At 34.2% G+C, this 15,383-nt stretch overlaps 2 protein-coding genes across 9 annotated transcripts in view; both read right to left on the bottom strand.

Annotated features, from left to right (window-relative positions):
• Positions 1 to 3,504, bottom strand: part of LOC116851151 (fatty acyl-CoA reductase wat-like) — a 10,301-nt gene extending 6,797 nt beyond the window's left edge. Inside the window, exons 1-6 of the mRNA XM_032830265.1 lie at positions 3,415 to 3,504; positions 2,703 to 2,799; positions 1,922 to 2,105; positions 894 to 1,033; positions 445 to 567; positions 226 to 351 (exon numbers count right to left, since the gene is read on the bottom strand). Coding sequence (XP_032686156.1) covers positions 226 to 351; positions 445 to 567; positions 894 to 1,033; positions 1,922 to 2,105; positions 2,703 to 2,762 — 633 coding nt within the window. The 5' untranslated portion in view covers positions 2,763 to 2,799; positions 3,415 to 3,504. The remainder of the gene's footprint in view (positions 1 to 225; positions 352 to 444; positions 568 to 893; positions 1,034 to 1,921; positions 2,106 to 2,702; positions 2,800 to 3,414) is intronic.
• Positions 3,505 to 12,340: 8,836 nt separating this feature from the next.
• LOC116851158 (putative fatty acyl-CoA reductase CG5065) overlaps positions 12,341 to 15,383 on the bottom strand; it is a 16,437-nt gene continuing 13,394 nt past the window's right edge. For 2 of the 8 annotated variants that reach the window (XM_032830288.1, XM_032830289.1), the window contains exons 8-10: positions 13,439 to 13,681; positions 13,115 to 13,372; positions 12,342 to 12,603 (exon numbers count right to left, since the gene is read on the bottom strand). In XM_032830288.1, coding sequence (XP_032686179.1) covers positions 12,513 to 12,603; positions 13,115 to 13,372; positions 13,439 to 13,681 — 592 coding nt within the window. In that variant the 3' untranslated portion in view covers positions 12,342 to 12,512. Of the gene's footprint in view, positions 12,926 to 13,114; positions 13,373 to 13,438; positions 13,682 to 15,383 lie in introns of all 8 variants that reach the window. The other 6 variants (XR_004379531.1, XR_004379530.1, XM_032830286.1 and 3 more) reach the window with 6 other exon arrangements.

Below are 15,383 nucleotides of genomic sequence, written 5' to 3'. Positions count from 1 at the left end.
GAGTGAGGAAGAGAGAGAGAGAGAGAGAGAGAGAGAGAGAGAGAGAGAGAGAGTTGAGAGAGAGTTGAAAGAGTTGAGAGAGATGATATTGTGACGCCACTGGTTGACACTTATTCGCGGTCGCTGGGGTAACACAATATATTTTGTGTGTTGCATCGCTGGTCGCGAATATATTAATATTGTCTCGCTGTTTTAATTATTCTTCAGAACGTATTAACACTATACCTTCAATTTCTTCATATTTTTAGCTATATCCAACAGATAACGGGTGACGTTGATGTTGATCATCGTAGCGTTCTTGATTGTTTGCTTGAAATGTACTGAGGCGGCCATATGAAAAACGACAGATACCTGCAAGAAAGAATCATCATGAAATTGATTCCGAAACAAAGATCCTGACGCCGTGGTCGTCGATAACTCGCCAGAATATAACGAATCACTTACATCCTGCATGAGAAAATTCTCCTCGTTGTAAGAAAGTCCTAAACCGTCGACACTGAAGTCTGCTTCTACTGGCACGATTTTGTTGCGGAAGTTCGGCACTTCTTCCTTTAGTCGGTCGAAGATCTATAAAGAATCGATATGGTAGTATGTCAATAATAGTTATCGTTCGATAAATGATGTTAATGATACGGTTAATAATTATGACAGCAATATAATAATTAAAGTTGTAGTAATTATTATAATAATCTCAAAGTTATAATTGAATGCGTATAACTTAAATTTCTTCGAGGAAAATTCCACTTAGAAAATAGATCTGACTTTTCACTCATATAGAGCGAATTCTTCCATCTTATTTCGAGCGGGATTTTACTCTAGGATATTTAAAAAAGGTAGCGTAGACGGGAATAATAATTCCGTGACGGTTCTTGACAGTATTATTTTGTGCTCACCGGCATCTGAAACATGTTATCCAGTCGACTTTCAACATTGTGGTTGCCCTTCTGACGTACCAGCAGATAAATGGTAGCGATATCGGGGCAGGTTCGCAGTAATTTTTGAATTAATATCTTCCCTAAGAAGCCGGTGCCACCTTTAACACGGTGTAATTTAGAATGCGTGTAATTGTGCCATGAAACATTTTTTTATCGTTTTCTTGAAATATAAGTTCTTTCTCTGTATAAGAGAAGTTCTGAATTAGAGATGTGCGAACTATTCGAATCGAATCGAATCAAGTGAAATTCGATTTGACTCAAATTCGAATTCCTATGATTCGAATCCGAATAATTCGAAAATTTCGAATCGAAAAGATTCAAATACGGATCGCGCACATTAGCATTAACAAAGAACTATTAAAGACATCCAGCCTTACAGGAATTAGCATGACTTGAAAAGTTCACTATAGACTAGAAGAATACATGCGCGCGCTATATAGCTAATATAAAATGTAAATTAAAAATTAAATAAAAATTAAATAAAATTAAAATATACTTTAATTAATTAATAATTATAGAGAGAGACAGGGAGAGACAGGGAGAGACGGGGAGAGACGGGGAGAGACGAGGAGAGACGAGGAGAGACAGGAGAGACAGGGAGAGACAGGGAGAAAAATATTGAAAGAACATAATGGCTTTTAGATAAACTCTTACCGACAACTGTCGGATCAATATGTGTTGTTGCATAGCTTTCAAATCTAGAACTGCATTCTATACACGTTTGCAGACTACATATTATATATCTCTTACCTTAAAATAAATTGATATCACATGATCAATGTTATCTCTCTCATACTGAAGTCATTATTTTCATGTTGAATTCAATGATTAATTAAAAATACTTTCAATGATTCGAGGTGAAATTTTATTCGATTCGAACTCGAAATTAAAATCTGAGATTCGATTCGATTCGACATAAACAATCTTTGATTCGCACGTCTCTAGTCTGAACATTAGTTGCTGCATTATGTGCAAACAGTGCGTACCTGTAATGAAGATCGATTGCCCTGAGTAAAACTCCTGCACCGGCGTTTTCGGTGCAGAATCGATTTTGACATTCTTCTTGATATTCGAAGCATTCAAATTCAGCTTGATATTTTTGTACGCGATTGGATTGTATTTATTGTCAATTGGTGGTGATTGCCAGACAGGTTTTGTGACCTTTTGTGTCTAAAATTCATATGGAAGCAAACATCTTAGGAAAATGTGAAATCAAAACTAATATAGATAACAGCTATGTATATGGGGTCATTTTTTTGAACATTACGTTACACCACGAGGGGGGATGGTCTATTAGCTTGCGCGATGGCAACAAAAGGGAAGTAGTAAAGGTCATGGAATGTCACTTTAAGCCTTAAATACTTTCTTAGATTCAGTTTTATGTTAATAATCAAAATATTAGTTTTTGAATATTTTCTTCTTATAAAAACACATACAATTAATCAAAATTATAAAATAAATAACTTGATATTTTATGTCTTAAAATTACTTGAATTTTAAGAGAGAGCAGGATAATTCCACACGACACGTAATATTGGAAAAGGGTTTAAATACTTTATGGCGAAATGTGACAAAAGGGGGAGAGGAAATAAAAACACTAAAATTTCGCTTGACATAATTGTTAATGATCGTTACAATAGATCTTTGACTATTTAATTTTTAGGTATGTTTATAACCTAACACATATCGTAACATATATTTATAGCACGCATCGTCTCATACGTATCGAGAGACGGAAAAGGAAAATATTAGAAAAAATATACTGACGATATTGTCGACGTTAGAAGTAGTTTGATCCGGAATGTTCATGCATCCTCTGGTTTCCATGACCGAACGCGATTAAGCTGTTACTATACTTGTCAAACTGTAAAATCAAATAAAAAATGCAAAAATAAAACAAAAGAGTTATTATTTATCAATAGCAGCGCAGAAGTGTATGGAATTCAGCCGGCATATTTCGTGTGAGTCCAAATGTATTGATCTTTATACAGTAACAGTGCTTGCTACACGGAGAAAAATAATTTGCTGGCCCAGCAAATTTTCTGTTAGTCTAGCAAAATCTTTTTGTTATTATATGGACAGTAAAAAGATTTGCCAGGAGTACTAATCACTATTTGCTGGATATAATTTGTTGAATCTACAAATTATTTTGATATAAGAACAATGATGGATTTATACAAGCAGTTACAGTTTTGCTTCGATAGCAAATAAATTTTCTAAGGATACATTATTTTGCATCAATAGCAAATTAACTAGATTCTTAGGACAAATACACTCAACAAATTTTTTCTATTTTGGCATCGAAACTATTTCTACTCTGATAACAAATAAGTTGTAAAATTAGTTATGTCAACTAAATTTTTTTGATGTAATTACGAATATGAAATAGTAGAAACGACGATTTTGCTAAAAGCGAATTATATCAGAAGAATCAATCCATATGATATGCATGTCTCAAAATGTCTTAAAGATGTCTTACTTTGTCTTTTTTTTAGATATCCTTTGAACATCTTTGAGACTTATATGTTGTGTGGAAAGTTTTTCCAATTTAAACAGAAATTATAGAAAGCTCCTTTTTAGAATAACTAACAGTAAGATTTGAAGAGGCAAATAAGGAGCAAGCACGGATGTCTTAGTGCTATTAAATACTAATATTACTTTTATATAATATTAATATGATAGTGGGAGGATAATTATGTCCAGCATGTCAAACGCACGTATCGAAATTTTTCTTCGATTAACGTACGCGGCGAATCTACCTTTCATGCTTAGACCAATCCTTGAGTCCCAATTTTATATATATATTTAAAATTCCCAAAACCCATTAAACCGATGACTCAAATAGATTCATTATACAGGGTGTCCCGACGGACCAAAAGAAAAATTTAAATAGAACACATAAAAGTGAACAAAAATTGTATAGGTCATTTTTCAAACAACCACGTAAAATTTCGAGATATTAATTAAAATAGTTGGATAAATTAGAACGCGCGATGCGACAGGCAAGACATACGGCTCGCAGCGGTCGGCGAAGAAAATGGAAGAACGCACACGTACACGGACGCACACACGGAGCTACTCATTTCAGTATGCCAAACGGGTCACCCTCTCTGGCCTATAAGGGCTGCGTTCCGAAATTCACTTCCAGTACTGAAAATCTATAGTTCATGTCACATATACTATAGAATTTCAGTACTGGCAGTGAATTTCGAAACGCAGCCAAGATAGGCTCGCGGAGCAATCATCCATTTTCTTCGGCGGCCGCTGCGAGCCGTATGTCCCGTCTGCCGTGTCGACGCGCTCTGATATGCTCAACTATTTTAATTAATATCTCGAAATTTTACGTGGTTGTTTGAAAAATGACCTATATAATTTTTGTTCACTTTAATGTGTTCTACTTATATTTTTCTTTTGGTCCGTCTTACGCGGGACACCCTGTATATGTTGCGAAAAAACTGCCTCCGCCAGGACTCGAACCTGGAACCTCCTTCCGGGCGGGACGCCTTTCTATTCGGCCACCGAGGCTTCGACAGTAATCTCGCAACACAATGTTTATAAATTCTCTAAGGTGTAAGTTGAGAGAACGTTAATCGAAGAAAAATTTCGATACGAGCTTTTGACATGCTGGACATAATTATCCTCCTACTATCATATTAATATTATATAAAAGTAATATTAGTATTTAATAGCACTAAGACATCCGTGCTTGCTCCTTATTTGCCTCTTCAAATCTTACTGTTAGTTTTTCCAATTTGCTTTTTTCTTCCAATATCTTTCGGGGACGTAAAAATACAATGGTAGAGTGATCTCACCGTCGACAATGCACCTGCTTTAGCAGCACCGGCTCGTATTCAGAATACGTTCGTTTCTGATCTGTTTTCGGTAAACGAGTGGAAGATTTTACGATGAATTTTATATATTTTAGAGTCAATCTTACCCCTCCTACTATTGTCAACGAAATATCGATCTTTTTTGGAGGAGATAGATGCACGTGTCCTCATATGATATTCCATCTTTTCTTTATATGATTTCATCTTTTTCTATACTTCATTGAGAAAATAGATGCATGTGGACGTTAAGAAGTTCCTAATCAAAATGATAAATCAATCGAATGATATCATCATGTACTCTTTACGTGATGATCTCGCTTCTTGAAATTCGAATTTTACTCTTTGATCAGCTCAATTTATCATATCACGTTACTAAAATGAAAAAACAGCTTTTCTTATTACATATTGAAGTTGCTTTTTTGAGTCACACTTTTTTAGCAATAATAGATAGCGGAAAAAAAATGTCACGTATTAATTGTATTATGATCGAAAAGAACAATATGACTTTAATTCGAAAAGAACAATATGACTTTAATTCAATATTTTGTGTAGAAGATTAAAAATATTCATTCAGTTATGAGAAGTAACTCTTTAGCCGTAAGGGAGATCGGAGTTAGATGTTCTATATTTTAGAATTTCGAAGTTACAACTTCTCAAGCAACAAATTGTTGCGACTGACTGTACAAACATGATAGAGGCAACTTTCTTCTATGTATTAATGCCCGCAATGATCTTGTTAATCGTATTCTGTTTCGTAATAACCAAAATACGAACATACAGAAACAGAGCTATTTTGCTCTGGTACCGGGTTCAGTTGCTTAAAGGTCGTTCTACATTAGTTGCAAGCATCTACACTGTTAAATCCGTAGTGTCAAATTATACTCAATTTGAGTTATTTTTAACCATTCCTATAAGTCGCCACTGTTCCTACTAAATATGTCGTTAATTTAACTAATGTAATGGAGTTAAATAATTTAACTTAAGAAATATATTAAATTTGACTAAAATTTAGTTTATTTTTTATTATGTGCACGTTAATGTAACCTTTGTTTTAGTAAAAAAATGACTTAATATTGTTTTAAATGGGTTGATTAGATGTGGTTGTTTTTTTAAACACATGTTTTGTGTTAAAATAGTAAATTTTGACACACATGATAGTTAACAATAACTAAATATTATTTAACTCAAGAAATTGGTTTAAATTTGACCCTCCAATATTTAACAGTGTAATCGCTCGTTAGTGAAAGTGCTGTCTCGCTATCACGTCCGTGTACAACATATGCGTGTCTGTACATCTGTGCGTGCGTGCACATATATAGGGTGTGGCGCCAAAATCCGGACAAATTATACATTTTTTCCAAACATATTTTTTATTGCAAAAACGAAAAGGTTTACAAAATTTTTTTAACCACATTGTTTGTAAGACTGTAAAGAACACATTTACTCAATATATCCCCCGCTTGCTTGAATGACCGCCTCCATTCTCGGTCTGAAGCGTGCACAGGCGCGCTTTAATGTGTCACGGTCCATATCGGTGAATGTCGCTTCAATAGCGGCTCTTAATGATGCGACGTTTGGATGTCTGGATTTGTTCGTGACCCTTTCAACTACGCATACATAGAAGTCCAAAGGATTCAAATCTGGACTGTTAAGGAACACAAAAGCAGGTTGCAGCGTTCAACTCGCTTTGTCTTGGCGGCTTCGGAAAGCATCTGTCTCACTTTAATTGTGTAAGACTTGTAGCGGAGGTCCTCTTCGACGATTCGACGCATACACTGGTAACTATAACAAACTGCATTTAGTTACAGAAATTCATTGAATCCTTAGTAACTAATACTAAATATGATAATAATTACCAAATATTTAATAGATCGGGAGTTTGACGTAATTGCATTCACAGTAACGTCAATTAAATAATTTAGTAATAGTTACTTAATGTTAAATATTTAATATGAAATATATTACAGTTATGAGCAAATATTTGATAATTGTTATGAAATTGTTATATCCCATGTAATAAAAAATTCAGTAGGTACGAGTTCTATTTTGTTAAAAGTATAAGTATATTTTGTTGCAGCACAACGAAAAATTCATTCATTTGCAACTATTACATCGTTTCAATATCTATTATTACAGATGGTTGGTTGAACCTACCAAAAATTTTGTAACTACTACAAAATCGCTTATTTTGCTCAACTAATAAGTTTTATTTACCAAATATATTCTGGAAGCAAATAAATTTTACTTCTGTCAAATAAATAATTTATTTTACAAAACTAAATTAATTAATAAGTATTGCCATATCTTTGGCCCGCTATATTTACGTCTACCATTTAGTAATAGTAACAAAATTTTGATAATATTTACTAAATTCTTCTCTCAGTGTAGTTTTCTCGCTCACACCAACAACCGACGACAATTTTCGGATCGACTGCCCTGGATCCTCAAAAATCAGTTCCTGAGCCCGTTGAATAATGTCGGGCGTCTTGACAACGCGCTCCTTCGAGTGGGTTTTCCTCGCCGATGTTGCAAAACCTTCGTTGGACTTCTTCGACTCATTATACTTTGCGATGATCATACACAGTCGATCTCGGGTACCCGAAGAACCGAATGATTTCTGTCGCCGAGCGCCCAGCGCGAACACTTTCGATAATCGCGCTCTTTGGTTATACTCCGCACTTGGTTTCAACATTGCGACTGTTTCGAAGTTATGATGGTTTAGTACAAGCTATTTGAACGCTAATCGCGACATCTACCAGTAGTATAGAACGGCGAGAATTTCAAATTGAATTTTGTCCGGATTTTGGCGCCGCACCCTATATAGCTGCCATGATCGCAACGTCGGCTGAAAAAGTGTCGCGCTGATGAAAGCCAAATCACAGCCAGCGATTGCCGATTGGATCGCGATTAGCGTTTACTCATGGTTAGATCTGAAGTTTCCAATTACATCATATGATGCACACGACATTATATTTGTAACCGCGACTCAACCACATCTGATTCGAAATTCAAATCTGAGTATCTTAATTAAAGCAAGTTTTCAAGCAAGCATCGCATTGTCGGAAAGCGCAAAACTCTTGCTATTCTAGCTTCTAGATTTCAATCGTTAGTCGCATGTTACAGCCAATAAGTGACGAGAATGTTTCATTGACATCCACAAGACTCTGTCACAGGAAAAAGGAACCGACGTCATGATGAACATGCAGAGCCTACGTTTAAATATGGAAGTAAACAAACAAGAACAGAAGAACAGGTAAAGTTGACTGTATAAACCTATATGTGCGAGGCTCGACACTGATTGGTTGTCGCAACATCATAGAGGCGCAAACTTTAGACTTTGGCAAACCTTGCAATTGTTACTTTCGACTAACTTACAACCGGAAATAGTGCTGCTTGCGATCATGCGATTGGTTGCGTGTAACTAATGTAGAATGGTCTTAATAGCGCAGGGTAAAGAAGCCCACACGGTGAAAAATAAGCTAAAATAAATAAATAAGCTAAGGAATAAATTTGTTAAGGATATATTATTTTGTATCAATAGCAAATTAACGTGATTCGTAGGACAAGTACGCTCAACAAATTTTTTCTATTCTGGCAACGATACTACTTCTGCTCTGATAACAAATAATTTGTAAAATTAGTTACGTCACCTAAATTTTTTTGATGTCATATGCAATAGCAACGATGACTTTGCTAAAAGAGCAAAATTATTTTTCTCCTTGTACGTTCGATGATAGTAAATTTTATATAACTTTTCTTATATGTCTTACGTGCTTTTACTAAAAAATGGATGTTATCTCATAAATCTTCAGTGCGAAAAAGCGCAATAAATCAATAATCAATAACCGCAAGTAATCAATAATCGCAAGTAATCAATAACCGCAATAAATTAATAATCGCGTCAGATGAACACGTATAATGATTAAACATGCACATATAAAATATGCATTCTGATTAGTAGCCCTAAGTTTTACAATTCAATCTACCAGGCGGGGGGTTTGTCTCGAAGCTTCACGAGATTTTTTTCCAAAAAACAATCTTCTGGCGCAAGGGTGACAACTTGTGAGAGAACGAGGCTACCACATTTAGTTGTCAGACCATGCGAAGGCTTCGAGGCGGCATACACGCCCACTTACTCCTGCTGCAGTAGAATTTTGCTGATAAGTATCTTTGTGAGATGAGTAAGGTAATGCCAGACGCAATGTGTCATTTTGCCGAAGTGTAAACAACATGTTTTTTTGAGCATTGAATATGTCGAATTTTATGCCAACAAAACGCAATTTGCGAGAAGCTTTGCTTTTTTGCTTCCATTTGAAGAAAAGTGCTGCTGATAGTCAACGAATGCTGTCGGAAGTTTATGGTGATTATACTCCGTCGATTTCAACATGTGAGTACTGGTTTCGGCTATAAGAAAGGTGGTTTTGACACAAAAGACAAGGAACGTCCAGGCCAGTCGAAAAAGATTGAAGATGAGGAAGTGGAAGCTTTACTCGATCAAAACCCACTCCGAGGCAATCGCTGACACCTGTAGCCTCCAGATGCAAGACGCGGGAACGACTATCGCGGTTGCTGGTCGCGGACTCCTGAAGCCCGATCATCTGCCTTACTATGGCGAGCTTTCACACGAGCCATAGCACCTAAGGATCGGCCGTACATCGGTCTTTGGCGAATTCAGTACGACACTTCGAATCGTACAGAACAGCAACGCAGTCAGTAAAAAATCATTAAGGGGTCAGATTGCCTGAAAATCGTGCTTGTTCTTTCACAATTTTTTATGACAAACTGAATGAATATGCGGAAGTGTTATTTTGACGTGTATTAATGCAACATATAAAGAGAAGAAAAATATAATTTTGATGATCAAATACTTAATATAAGTGTATAATATATTGGGAGTGTGCATTAATTTTAAAGGATTTTCAAGAGATGGCGTAACTAGTACTATATCGCATATTGTTGCTACCTTCATGTCAAAGCACCATCATGTGGCTTTAGTTTTCAGTATGTGTCATTTTGCCGAAGTGCAAACAACATGTTTTTTTGAGCATTGAATATGTCGAATTTTGTGCCAACAAAACGCAATTTGCGAGAAGCTTTGCTTTTTTGCTTCCATTTGAAGAAAAGTGCTGCTGATAGTCAACCCTTATAGAAATATCATACTAAGAATCATTGATAATTATTTATTATCCAGTATTTTTAATACTGAAAATAAGTAATTATCAATGATTCTTAGTATGATATTTCTATAAGGGAACGAATGCTGTCGGAAGCTTATGGTGATTATACTCCATCGATTTCAACATGTGAGTACTGGTTTTGACGCTATAAAAAAGGTGATTTTGACACGAAAGACAAGGAACGTCCAGGCCAGTCGAAAAAGATTGAAGATGAGGAAGTGGAAGCTTTACTTGACCCGAGTCAAACGTAAGAAGAACTTGCAGAATCATTAAATGTTGATCGATCAACGATTTCCAGACGTTTGAAGGCTATTAGAATGATTCAAAAGCAAGGAAATTGGGTGCCGTACGAGTTGAAGCCGAGAGACGTCGAAAAGCGTAAAATGACCTGTGAATTGTTGTTTCAAAGACACAGAAAAAAAAGTTTTTTGCATCGTATCGTGACAGATGATGAAAAATGGATGCGTTACGATAATCCGAAGCGCAAAAAATCATGGTGCAGGCCAGGCGAACCATCAACATCGACGGCAAAGCCGAATATTTATGGCGCCAAGCTCATGCTCTGTATTTGGTGGGATTAGCTGGGTGTAGTGTATTATGAGCTGCTCCAACCCAACGAAACCATCACTGGGGAACGCTACCAACAACAATTGATGCAATTGAGCCGAGCATTGAAGCAAAAACGGTCAGATTACGCGAAAAGTCATGACAAAATGATTTTCCAGCACGATAATGCTCGGCCACATATTGCGAAACCGGTCAAGGAAGCGTTAGAAGCGCTTAACTGGAATGTCCTACCACACCCGCCGTATTCCCCAGATATTGCTCCTTCCGATTACCTATTTCGATCGATGACTCATGGCCTGTCTGAGCAGCGCTTCCATTCATAAGGATACCAAAAAATGGGTCGATTCGTGGACAGCCTCAATAGATATGTCGTTCTTTCGACGTGAAATTACCAGAAAGATGGGAAAAAGTAGTAGCTAGCGATGGACAATATTTTGAATGATCAATTTGTAACCATTTTTTCACAATAAAGCCGTATTTTTACCAAAAAGTCCCTTAAAATTAATGAACTCCCAATAAATACATGCTAAAATATATTTAGTTTTTGTTTTTAAGGTCGTCATTTTGCAGTAATGTCTTGACTCTTGGTAGTTCAATTAAGCTGAATTTTAGGTAGAAAATTTCCGTAAGCTTGTCATTATCGTGTGTACCATTAATAAACTCGTGAAAATATTTAATTTTGAAATATTAATTTTTTTTTACTATGAAAGAACGGAAAACTTAATAAATTCCATAAAAAGAAAACTTAAAATTCCATAAAAGAAAACTTAATAATATTCCATTGAGATATTTGAAATTTTGTTAACTTTTGTTAACTCAATTTCTATTATACGTTCACACGATAACGACAAGCTTACGTAAATTTTCTATCTAAAATTCAACTTAATTGAACCAGAAAAGCTTAATTGAAGAGAGTCAAAATATTATTGGAAAATGACGACCTTGAAAAGAAAAATAAAATATATTTTAACTGTATGTACCACACACTTATATTGAGTATTTGATCACCAAAATTTTATATTTTTCTTCTCTTTATATATTATATAAATATACGTCAAAATAATACTTTCGTATATTCATTCAGTTTGTTATAAAAAATTGTGAAAGAACAAACACATTTTCAGGCAATCTGACCCTCCAGTCCCCTTAATAGAGCAATTTCATAACTTACTAACTTATTTTCACGATTTACTAAACTTCAGGCTCGAATCAGACTAGCGATTGCCGATTGACAATTGGCGATTGACACCAATTAGCGTTTAAACAATCAGAGCAACACGATCAGTAGCTATTTCGTTTTAATTTGAAAACTATTAAAAACTAATCGTCAATCACCAATTGTCAATCGACAATCACTAATCTGATTCGAGCTTTAGGATTAATTCGTACGTTATATTAAAAGAATGAAAGTATTTCCTATTACAATTTCTTCTTTTCTTCTAATAGGTATCGAGGATGTGACAATACAATGAGATAAAAAAGAGATCTTACGTATTTATACGAATTTCATATATCAAATCTTAGTATAATTAATTAATTCGTTATCTAACTAACGAAATTATAATTTTTTTTTATCTCAATTTCCAGTTCAAGTGAAACCTAGATAGTCCTGAGCCTTTTTTATTTCGGCATATATAAAAAACGGCAAAAAATAAACGTGTACGAACAAATAAAAAACAAAAATAATGGAAAAGTTTTGTGAAAAAATAAATGCATTTTACTTAGCAGGCTTAAATATCGGATCTTATATAAAAAAAAATTTTTATTTATATAATTCTTCAATAATTTTATAACTTAAACGTTCTTATAATTAAAAAAAATAAATATATATATATATAATTCTTTTTTTTAATGCCGTATATTTATAGTAAATTTCATAAACACTATATAAGTAAAGTATTAAACATGATAAAATTTATAGATAAAATATCTCAGAAATTGTATAACGTGTGCTTGTCATACCTAATTGATATTTGCGCGTGAAGAGAGAAAAACAGAATAAATTACAATAATATTTGTGTAAATAGCTTCCAGACCAACATAAAGCAGACGAACATAAGTACGGTCTTTGTCGCTTGATGTATCCAGTACAATCTGAAATTCATATTATTTTAAGCGTAAACGTAAAACTGTATAATAAGAACGCTTTCTTACATCACACACTCATATTTCATAACAATCGCCAATGCTTCCATACATTTCAATTCGAATTAACTCCAAAACGACTAGCGAAGTCTAATGACACTCAAAGCCATATTTAAGTTCCGGCCAACTTTCTTACGTTACTATCCGGAAACTGTCATTTCCTGACTTTTCTTAGCTTGATGCATTAAAGGGTAATAAATATTCAGGGTTATATCAGAAGGAGTGAAGGTAATAAAGAAAGCATCATCAAAGATTGGAGGTTTTCTGAAATCTAAAGAGTCAATATTTTAGAGATAAAAATTTTTTTATAAAAATATCTCTGATTTTCTAAACGTCGATTTTTTTCATAATATTGTAAAGAACCTTGTGACGAATTTAATACATTCTAAAAAATATCACTTTTATTGATATTCAATCTTATTTATTTATTTATGCTATTATTAAATTAAACATATCTCACCTCTTCCATTTTAGACGACTGGCTTCCAAAGTACTCAAATTATCCTTAAGCAGGTAAAGGCGCATACCTTTGAAATGATCTTCCAAATATTTCGACCAATCGAAATCTTTCATGTTGAAGTTGAATAAAAACTGGTCATTTTTGCTCATGCTTCGCCACATCGCCTGAATGTTGTCATCGGCGTGGGTCCAATTGTTCATCAAGAAGTAATTGGCCTTGTTGTTGTACTCGTGAATTATACCGTACAATTTCCATATGCTGAAAGAGATGAAGTAACGTTAACGTGAGTGTTACTTCAGTAAATGCGGCGCTAACTTCGAATACCTTTGCCGAGCACCTGTCCATTTTTGAAAGATTTCGATGAATAAAGCGGGTAACAGGTGTCCGAACCAAATGCATATTGTATATATAATCTTATTTTTGACCAATATAAGAACTGGTAGCCAATAGCAGTGTTTCACCGGATATTTTCGAGCGTTTAGTCGTGCGTGAGCGACATAATCGCCAAAAAACAAAGGTGCATCGTTTGTTGATACATTATTATAAATTAACATTTTGTCGCCTTTCCTATAATTAAAATGTTATAATGTTTATAATGAAACCTATAATGTTTAGGATGAAACATAAAAACTATTTGCTATGGAAATATATAAGTAAAAATCCAGACGATATATAACTCGAGCATTAAAAAAAAAAGAATCTTATCACACATACACACACACACCTGAGCAAAAATGTATCTAGTAGAGCAGATTTTAAGACTAGTAGCTAGATAGGAATGATTAGATAAGTTTTCTAGCCAGTCACGAGCTCGTGACTGGCTAAATATTTCTACTCAGTCTTTTGAGTGTCAGGACTGTCTAGTAATTGTACCAATTGCATAGATAGTGGCTAGATGAAAAAGATTACATAATAACGAGATAGAAAAGTATCGGTTATTCCTGAATAGAAATTGGATGTCAGAACTGTCTAGTATCTACACCAATTACATAGACAGTGGCTAGACGAAAAGGATTACACAGTAACGAGATAAAAAATCATCGGTAACTCCTGAATAAAAATTGGATATCAGAACTGTCTAGTAACTATACCAATTACATAAACAGTGGCTAGACGAAAAAGATTACACAATAACGAGATAGAAAATCATCGGTAAATCCTGAATAGAAATTGGACGTTAGAACTGTCTAATAGCAATATACTGTAAATCCTGAATGGAAATTGGATATCAGAACTGTCTATCTACTAGATAGTCATTTGTGTACAGATAATGACGATGTAATACACAAATTTACTATCTAGTGGATAGACAGTTTTGATATCTAATTTCCATTCTGGATTTACGATATATTGCTACTAGACAGTTACTAGATAACGTTTAATATTTAATTTGTATTCAGGATTTATTGAATCTTCTATCTTGTCACTGTGTAATTTTTTCGTCTAGTCATTAGATAAAATGGCATTGAGTAAACCATATGTAGCTAATACAAAACTATACCGACTATAGTAATGATTTAGCAGATAAAGTGGCCGACTCAAGAGCCAGAGGTCTCAGGATCAAGTCCGGAAGATAAAATGAATTTTTCCAATAGAATGGAAATAATACGTAATGAAGAAGAATTACAGGAAACCAAACTTTATTGGATCACTTTTTTCTAATGACAGAGAGAGAGAGAGAGAGAGAGAAAATAGATGAAAAATCTATCTAGCTATTTTGTATTTTAGACATCCGTGATATAAAAATTCTGAGATAAAAGAACACTGTCTAAGGATTATAAGGTACTCCTGACATAGAGTAAAGAGAAATCATTAAAAAAAAATAATTGTTTCGTTTTTACTACCTAGTCACTGTCTGGTACAGGCTATATAGTTACAAGTTATTTTTTTGTATCTAGCTACTAGCTAATTTTTCATTCAGCCACTAGGAGAAGTAAGCGTTACATTCCTACCCTACTGAAAAATTTCTATTGAGATCACAATTGAATTCCCAATTGAATTCTCAATTAAATTCTCAATTGAATTCTCAGTTGAGGTTTCCGCAAAATTTCGCATGTAAGATCTCAATTGAGATATTTGTATCTGATGGAAATAATTCATTGAAAATATAATGAACTTTTGCTGAAATATGTTTGAAAAGCATTCACAATTTTGACCCAATTTCATTAAAATTTCATTATAATTTCATTAATATTTCGATAATATTTTATTAAGAGAGTAGAAAAATTCAGTGAAAAATTATTATTAATTAAAATATTTAGAAAAGTAT

Source organism: Odontomachus brunneus, unplaced genomic scaffold (assembly GCF_010583005.1).
Source record: "Odontomachus brunneus isolate Ranch 3 - 2012 unplaced genomic scaffold, Obru_v1 Obru_scaffold_167, whole genome shotgun sequence".
Taxonomy (NCBI): domain Eukaryota; kingdom Metazoa; phylum Arthropoda; class Insecta; order Hymenoptera; family Formicidae; genus Odontomachus; species Odontomachus brunneus.
The sequence above is the reverse complement of the archived record's forward strand: the minus strand, read 5'-3'. Positions and strand labels throughout refer to the sequence as shown.